Source organism: Thrips palmi, unplaced genomic scaffold (genome assembly GCF_012932325.1).
Source record: "Thrips palmi isolate BJ-2018 unplaced genomic scaffold, TpBJ-2018v1 HiC_scaffold_2, whole genome shotgun sequence".
In the NCBI taxonomy this organism is placed as follows: Eukaryota; Metazoa; Arthropoda; class Insecta; order Thysanoptera; family Thripidae; genus Thrips; species Thrips palmi.
Window position 1 is genome coordinate 5,736,398 of NW_023144629.1, and position 8,351 is coordinate 5,744,748.

The 8,351-nt window shown below is 39.2% G+C and overlaps 3 protein-coding genes across 5 annotated transcripts in view; 2 read left to right on the plus strand and 1 right to left on the minus strand.

The window, feature by feature from the left end:
• LOC117646883 (leishmanolysin-like peptidase) overlaps positions 1 to 2,300 on the plus strand; it is a 23,891-nt gene extending 21,591 nt beyond the window's left edge. Inside the window, exons 10-13 of the mRNA XM_034388186.1 lie at positions 35 to 327; positions 430 to 596; positions 710 to 829; positions 914 to 2,300. Of these exons, the coding sequence (XP_034244077.1) occupies positions 35 to 327; positions 430 to 596; positions 710 to 829; positions 914 to 1,075 (742 nt within the window). The 3' untranslated portion in view covers positions 1,076 to 2,300. The remainder of the gene's footprint in view (positions 1 to 34; positions 328 to 429; positions 597 to 709; positions 830 to 913) is intronic.
• On the minus strand, positions 2,280 to 3,786 carry LOC117646884 (DNA excision repair protein ERCC-1). 2 transcript variants are annotated; one of them, XM_034388187.1, is made up of 5 exons: positions 3,536 to 3,786; positions 3,236 to 3,369; positions 2,961 to 3,158; positions 2,696 to 2,881; positions 2,280 to 2,612 (listed from the first exon to the last, which is right to left on the minus strand). In XM_034388187.1, exons 1-5 carry the CDS (start codon positions 3,567 to 3,569, stop codon positions 2,394 to 2,396), a joined length of 771 nt encoding a protein of 256 aa, XP_034244078.1. In that variant the 5' UTR covers positions 3,570 to 3,786; the 3' UTR covers positions 2,280 to 2,393. The 2 variants fall into 2 exon arrangements, with proteins under 2 accessions (XP_034244078.1, XP_034244079.1); XM_034388188.1 differs by lacking the exon at positions 3,536 to 3,786 and adding an exon at positions 3,451 to 3,470.
• Positions 3,754 to 8,351, plus strand: LOC117646881 (mannosyl-oligosaccharide glucosidase). Of its 2 annotated transcripts, none has more exons than XM_034388185.1 (9): positions 3,754 to 3,895; positions 4,195 to 4,519; positions 4,597 to 4,754; positions 4,852 to 5,026; positions 5,116 to 5,358; positions 5,432 to 5,587; positions 5,679 to 5,888; positions 5,972 to 6,190; positions 6,276 to 8,351. In XM_034388185.1, exons 2-9 carry the CDS (start codon positions 4,220 to 4,222, stop codon positions 7,332 to 7,334), a joined length of 2,520 nt encoding a protein of 839 aa, XP_034244076.1. In that variant the 5' UTR covers positions 3,754 to 3,895; positions 4,195 to 4,219; the 3' UTR covers positions 7,335 to 8,351. The 2 variants fall into 2 exon arrangements, with proteins under 2 accessions (XP_034244076.1, XP_034244075.1); XM_034388184.1 differs by having other exon boundaries at positions 4,211 to 4,519.

The following is an 8,351-nucleotide window of genomic DNA, read 5'->3' on the forward strand; positions in this document are numbered from 1 at the left end:
ATCCAGGGGGCTAATGGTAATTCGCCTTTTACAGAGGGATGCCCATCGCGCCGTTCTGCTCCAAGGTGAAGCAGGACCCCCTGGAAACAGAGTGCACCAACGACCGCAGCTCAGTGGCCCTCTGCAACTTGCTGGAGCACTCGGAGCAGTTGCCACGCATGTTCCAGAATTTCGACGAGATCTACAATGTGGAGAAAGGCCGTGAAGGCTTTTACGGAGGGTCCGTGTCTTTGGCGGACTACTGCCCTTACATTCAGGAGTTCACGTGGCGTTCCAAGAGCGTTGTTGTACGTGGCTCCAATTGCCGATATTTTGAGAACAATCCCCGTAAGTTGGTGCTTGTTATCTTTCTCCGATTTCGCACTAGCTTTTCTTCAAATATGTGTTTGAATGCATTCACTGATTCCTTTTTCTCCTCTTCATTTGTAGACAAGGATAAGAACTTTGCTCTTGAATCCTATGGAGATGATTCCAAATGTTTTCTGCAATCAAACAGAAGATGGGAAGAACGATCATGCACACAGCTAAGACAGTGGCAACACTGGGGTTCGGGCTGCTATGAATATCATTGTGCTGATGGCAGACTTCACATTCATGTAAGCTTATCCTTTTTGGTTTGCTCCTCTTCAGTATATGGAGAAGTGTGCTTTGGCTTCATTTTGTGTCAAATTTGCTTTAGTTCAAGATTTTACTTCTGTTTGTTTTATAGGTTGAAAATTACACCTTTACTTGCTACAACGAAGGCCAACAGGTAGAAATTAGATTGCTATCTAATGGTTGGCTACACAATGGAGTTTTAATTTGCCCTCGATGTTCCCAGCTCTGTAAGGTAAGTCAAAGCACACTGCATTTTTTGACCCTAAAATGTGCTAATGATTTAATGCAAATATTTAATTGTGCCTTGTTTGTGCAGGACAAGTTTGATAACCCTGGGGAAAAGTGCTTGCCAGACTCACCAGTCCCAGACAATGTGACCTACCATGAAGATGAATTGGTGTGCGGTCAAGCGGGGCTGAGGCCACCTCTATGGTTGTTAGTCTTACCAATCATAATTTCTGTGTTTGTTCACAGATAGGATTTACACTCAACCCCCCTAGTATTAATATTTTAATTTTTGGCTCATGCTGTCTACTGCCTTGTGGCAAGGCCCAAAGTTGCTGATTTTAGTTGTAATCATTTTTAGCAGTTTTTAGCTTGTTTGTTATTATCTGGTAATTTGATTCTTTTACCAGGCGTCTTAAAAATTTATTGAATGAAAGTAAATACAAAATAGAGCCTCAGCTTAGTATTATTGTGAGATATTTTGTTTTTTAATAAGTCACGTAGTATTAAGTACATATTCGGTCTTGTGCGAAAAGAAAGCACCCTTTCCAAGTTGCCAAAATTTTCAAAACTGTAAGATTTTTACTACTATTGTCTTTTCAGTATTATTTGTTTTGAAATGGAATTGCGAAAAAAATTAATGTGGCTTGGCCTATGTTTACTTGGTGTCATAGATGTCTGGCTCCGATAGAGCTTAAACAAACACTGAAAGCCATCGTCAAAGTATGATATTTTTATTGTGATTTTAAGCTGTGACCAACAGCTGTATAAGTATATTATTGTTAGGAATTAGCTGTGTTTAGTCGAGTGTGTTTTTGAAAAATGAACTATGCGTCCCTAATTTTAAAAAAATGAAAATTGTAAGATGTGGCTTTGGCTTGATACTTGAATTCTGCACATGTACAGTCTTGTCCAGGCAAAGGCTAGTGAATTGAATGAATGACTGTGCAGAACGTATCCAACCATTCCAGTAGTTAACTAAATAACACTTGTGATCTCCATAAAAAAGCTGATTGTCCAAAGTTGTGTAAAATTGTATATATTGTTTGTAAATACTGTATAAGGGGGATGTTCTCTGTTTTTAAATACGGTATAGGTCAATGTTTCAGACTGATGACCTCTTGACTGCCCTTGAACAACATTGACAAACTTCATTGCCCTGTTTTAAATTCTTTTTCTAATTTTCCTTATCCGTTTTAAGACAAGCTACATAGCTATTTTTCTTTTTAACAAATTTTTACTTATCTTGATTTGTTGCTATGTAAGTGCTCATTTTAAGAAAATCAGGATGTATTGTGATAATATCATCTGTTGCCATTCAGTGTTTGTGTAAATTATGTTCTGTGATTATTGCTAATTGTGTATTTGTGTGCATATAATGTACTTGTCCATTGATAGTCATGAATTATTCAGAACAAATGGATTATTTGTAAAATGCAATAAATTTGTACGTCAAGTACAGTACATTACGCCAGCAACCAGGTTTATTTTAAATATCACAGAAGAAACCCTGTTCCAGCCCTGCCAACAATGAAAGTACAGTACAAAATTCTCTGAATGGTTCATATTTCTTATTTGCTTTTAGAAGACTTTTTAGCAGATGTTTCTTTTAGAAACGGCTGATGCAAGACATTATACAATCGATTTGCTTTTTGAGGACCAAGCCCTGGGCAGAGTCCAAGGGTATCTTTGGGAGCTGTAGCTAATCGCTTGAGAGATCCAAATGTTGTCAGTAGGGTCGAAGCGTCAGTCTTATTTACAGACCGAATTGAAGTTAAGGCATTCACCAGCTGAAAATACATTATGATATTATTTCAAGAATATATTAGGAATAATACAGTATGGGTATGACATCGAAAACTAGGCATTATACCTTTGCATGAGGATCAGACTCCTTGCGCTCCATGATAAGGTCAGGTGGCTTATGCTCAAAGATCTTGTAAGTTTCTAATATGCGGCCAGCTTCCTCAGCACTCCACGCAAGGACGAGAGTCAAGTTGGCCAAAATACAAATTCGAGTCAAGTGCTTCAGGGCATGGTGTGGCTCAGGCGTGTCAACCTAAGCAGGGAAAAGATTTAAAGGAAACTTATTTAAGATAGACATAAAACTATTACGGGAAAGGGGCAAGCATCCTCACCTGCACTAGGAGCACTCGCAGCTGGTACCTGTGTCCTAATAACTTCAATCGATCATGTATGTAGTCTGGATTTAAATTGTGGTAACGGATGGATAGAAAGAGAGCACATGACGATGGACTCATGACGTAGTCTGCAAGGATACTTTCGTCATATTCCCACGGGACATTTGACACTGCTTTCAAAGCTGGGTTACCTCTCTACATGAACAAAATGCAAAATTGACAAAAGAAAACAATGAAAGGATAAAAGAGTGCTTTTGGTGCTTTTACGTTACCTGTTTCATGTTTACCAGCAGAGCATGGGAGTTGTGAGATTTGACAGGCGAAGAGGACGAGGGTGTCCCCGACGTCCCCTCTCCGTCCTTAGACGTGGATGGCGACGGATCAACCGGCTCACTCATTGCGTTTTCTGCAATAAGAAACAATATTACCGGTTCAGTCCGCGACTTCTTCAGCAGATCGAACACTGGTAAAATGGGTATAGTGGAACCGCCGAGAGAGGAGTAGGTGCCTAAACAGCAGAGAGGTACTAATCACGGGAGAGATAATTTGATTGTAAATAAACAACAACTAACTGTCAGATAGATTTCTCATAACTAAATGATTCATTTCATGAGAAATTGCTGATTTCCTGCAAATACTGCACTGCGGCCGCTGCGATTAGGCCATTTCATTTCAAAAATTTTCTCCCAGTTTAATGATTAACTTGAGATGGAAAGAGAGCATTGTTTGTTTAAAGTCTGAAAATTCTTCATTTGCCGTGTGAAAGATTCAGTCTGAGAGGAGATATGCAAAAAGGTGATCCTGTCTGCTACTCGGAAGGTTCTCCCCCTCTCATCTCCACTTCCACGGGGCAGTCTGCTACTGGTTTCGGCTTTTTGGCACTAGCTATTTTTTTATAGCATTGACCTGGCACCCACCAGACCCGTTTCACGGTAAGGATACTTCCATTTCGAACTTTATGTTAAAATGTCATCGAATGAATGTTCCTTGACCCATATTCTTAGTGGTTTGTTTCATGATTCTTTCTATGAGTTACTGTTTCTGTTGTTTCCAAATTTGCTGTATCTACAGTTTTTCTCTGTTGAATTAAGCTTAGATCCTCTAGTCTTTGTGTTGCTGATAAACAAAGTGTACCTCCATCTCATCCCTTCTGCATCAAAGTCAAATCTATTGATTTGATGGCAAACTGACCAAAGAATGAATCCATATTCACTTCCCATTACCATCACAGCTGTTCTGGTTCTAAGGTGCCCCCCATGGCGAGGCAACGGAAACATGGAAGACCTGGCCAACACAGTAACCACCATCAGGAAGCTATAGAAGGACCCAGTCCACGGAGGCACAGTGGTGCTATTGAATATGAAGACCGTTTCTCAGTTCACCTCAAGCACCAGCACCAACAGAGTCTTCGCTCACGTCAACGAGCTACACTAACTCAGAAATTCATGACTGTGGCTGCCATAGCATGCACGGGTGCAGCTCTCACCCTGATTTGCCTCTTGACTTACAATGGATATCTTCAAACAAGAGTCAATACACCGTTTGACAAACACAAGGTGAGATTGATAATGTATGTCATATCACAATGGAGGCCCGTTTGATGTGTCTTACATTGCTGTGATGTGGGTTTCAGGTTGTTGGACGCTCTGGCCTTGCTGTACCTGATCGTTATTGGGGCTCCTACCGACCTGGCGTTTATTTTGGCATGAAGACAAGAGAGCCACACTCACCTGTTATGGGTCTTATGTGGTACTTTGATGCCCATGTTATGACAGGCACTGCAGGTGTAAGGTGGGTATCGTTACTGTTTTTTAGGCTGTTATTTTTGTTTCTGGGTCCTTATACTCTGATTTTGCCCACATTGACTTAATTTCTCACTGACATCTAGGCATTGGTGTGAACAACACGACGATCTACAGTATGGGTGGAAGGAGCATGATGGTCGAACATTTGGAATTCAGGATATTACAGATCATGTCTATAATATCACAACCTCTTTCGTGAAAAAGCCTGGAGGTCGTCGTGGGGGCGATTGGTCTGCATACATTAATGTCTCAGCACTGGTGTGTATTTTTGGCTCTAATTTATCACATTTTTGGTTGAATCTTAAATTCAAAATATTCCATGTTTTAAAATTTGTATACTCTTTTAGGTTCCTGAAGTCAATGGACTCGGTGTGTCTCTGATGTTCTACATGGCACTTGATGAAAAGACCTCAGGAATGGTTACTACAAATGAGCAAAAAGTTGGAATTGTTGGGTATACAGAAGAATTGGGCAACTTCTCAGTGCGACTTTTGAGTCATCATGGGGAGCTCTCTCACATGTCACACCTCACAACACATGTATCAGGTCTGGACAAAATCAAAGAAATAACTGAAAACTACCTTCGTGCGGTAAGAATAAATTTTAGAAGGCAACCACCTAGGTGTAATGAACTTGAATTCATTATGTTCTGGTGTATTTCAGGTTCGTGATGGAGACAAAAGACTTATTGTTCTCCCAGGATTCAAATTGCCTATTACTAGGGACAACCCTCACCCTGTTCCAAACCTTAGTGTGCAAAAAATAGATGCTAAGGTACCTTTTGGAATAGAAATTATGTTCAAGTCTGGACCTCCTCAGGTTAGAAGTTATTCTATTATAATATATTATAGACCGGTAAATCTTTATTTTTACACTTTAAACAACAAACTTTTCTTTTCTTTTTTGTTAGGATGGAGATATTCTTGCAGAATCTAACTTTGACAACAATCTTACCGAAAAAAGAAAAGCATTTTATAAACAGTTTGATGATACTTTCAAATTAAAAGAAAAAGGTTTTGATGAACGAATGCAGGAGTTTGCCCGTACTACTTTCAGTAATCTTGTTGGTGGGATTGCTTACTTCTATGGCTCATCTCTTGTGCAATCCAAGTATAATCCTGTATGTATTCACTTCCCAAACCTCTTTTATGATTTTTGCTGATAAATTTTTTAGTTTCTAAACCTTCCATTTCTTTCGCTCAGGCTCCCGTTCCATACTGGAAGGCACCACTTTACACGGCTGTACCATCAAGAAGTGTTTTCCCTCGTGGATTTCTCTGGGATGAAGGTTTCCATGCCTTACTCATCCTTCCTTGGGATCTTGAGATCACTCTTGACATTTTATGTCACTGGTTTGACCTTATGAATGTGCAAGGATGGATTCCTCGTGAACAAATTCTCGGTGCAGAGGCATTAGCCAAGGTATTTATAAAACTTGTGATTGTTTTGTAAACATAACTTGGTGACCAAACCTAATTAGCTAAAATTCCCATTTATTTATTTTCAGGTTCCTCAAGAGTTTGTAGTTCAACATAATGAAAACGCCAATCCACCAACATTCTTCCTTGTTCTCCAGCAAATTCTTCGCAACTACCGAGAGAAAATAATTGAGAACTCCGAGCATATTCATAGTTTGGAACGTCTGTATCCCAGGCTAAAGGCATGGTTCACATGGTTCAATACCACTCAAGTTGGTAGCCTACCAACCACTTATCGGTGGAGAGGACGTGACCCAGATACTATGAAGTTTTTAAATCCCAAGACTCTCACTTCAGGGTTAGATGATTATCCTCGTGCCTCACATCCAACCAGTTTGGAACGTCACATTGATTTGAGATGTTGGTTGGCACTTGGTGCACAAGTCTTGGCAGAAATGGCTGAGCTCCTTGGTCATGATGCAGAGCGTTATGGAAGTACTTATGAAATGCTAAGTGATAACAATCTTTTAGATGAATTACATTGGTCTGAATCTAAATCGCGATATGCAGACTATGGTCTGAATACCGATTCTGTGACTTTGGTGAAACCTCCACCTTCTCCACGGTCTGATTCTCACAGCAATGAATATATTCGAATGGTGCTGAAGGAACCTCAGTATGAGTATATAGATACCCAATTTGGTTATATTAACCTGTTTCCTTTCCTTTTGCAAATATTGGATCCAAACAGTAAACATCTAGAAAAAGTTCTTGATGATATAAAAAATCCAGCATTGCTTTGGACTAAGTATGGGCTGAGGTCACTTTCTCCAAATTCACCTTTGTACATGAAGCGGAATACAGAACACGACCCACCATATTGGCGTGGTCAAATTTGGATTAATATGAATTACCTAGCCTGTAGAGCATTGTATTATTATAGTCACGCCCAAGGGCCTCACCGTAAACTTGCAGGTGAGATATATGCTAGACTACGACTCAACCTTATCAAAAATATCTATAAAGAGTATGACCGCACTGGCCATTTGTGGGAAAATTATGATGATAGGACTGGTGAAGGAAAAGGATCTCATCCATTTACTGGTTGGACAGCCCTAGTTACTTTGATCATGGCAGAAATTTATTAAATGTAACTTAAGTTTGTTGCGTTTATGTGTTTGACTCTTGTTCATTCAGTTGTCAACTATGTGGTGGGTTTCTCACTTAACACAGAGCTAGTAAAATATCATCATTAATATGGCTGTGATTCAAACAAATGCAAGTGCCTCAAAATTACCAAATTATCTTTGATGCTGTCCAAGCAGACCTGGAGAGTACATACAGCATTTGTGAATGAAGGAAAATAAAAATTGACCCTGTAATCTTGCACTTTGATTGATAAATACTTGTGTAATGGTATGTGCTGTGAATTTTTTTTTATTTTCTTAAAATTAAATTAATAAAATCAATTTAGCTCCTCAATTAAGCCTTGTTTGAGAAAGTGTTAAAGTCTCTCCAAATATTAGTTGATACTTCTGAAAGTTCTGAACTAGTCTTGTGATTGTCGTCTCTTTGTACAGCAAAGCACTGTTTTCTTCTAATGGCAAAACATTCTGCAATTAGTTTTTCTTTTATGGGTTCAAAGGGTGGCAATGTGTGAGCAGTAGCAGATTCTTAATGTATGTCCTTGTTGTTTGGAATAGCCCTTGAATCTGCATCTCTTTGCATGTGTGTTTGTGTGTGTATTCTGTACAGTATGTGTGTTTCTGATGAATTTTGGAGTAATACTTAGTCATGCTGGCAATCTAGGCCAGTTGACATATCTTAAAGACTTAAAAGAAGCTGATAGTATTCTTCACCTTCAGCCATTCTTTCTGACCTCAAAGACTTAGCTGAGTAACTTTGTTGTCTCTATGTTGAACAAATAGCAGTCACATCTCAGAAAGCATAAATGTTGTGTTTCCTGCTACAAGTGTAGCACAAAGTACAAGTAACTCTTATGTTCCCTTTTCAAGTGTGTACCTGTAATTTTACTTAGCTTGTAATGTTTTGCTAAATGCTGCAGTCATTGTTTCACAACGAATTTGTCCAGTTAAAATTTGTGCCAACACCAAAACGACTGTTTCCTGCCGACTCATGGGAAAATAAAATGAATTAAAATTGAA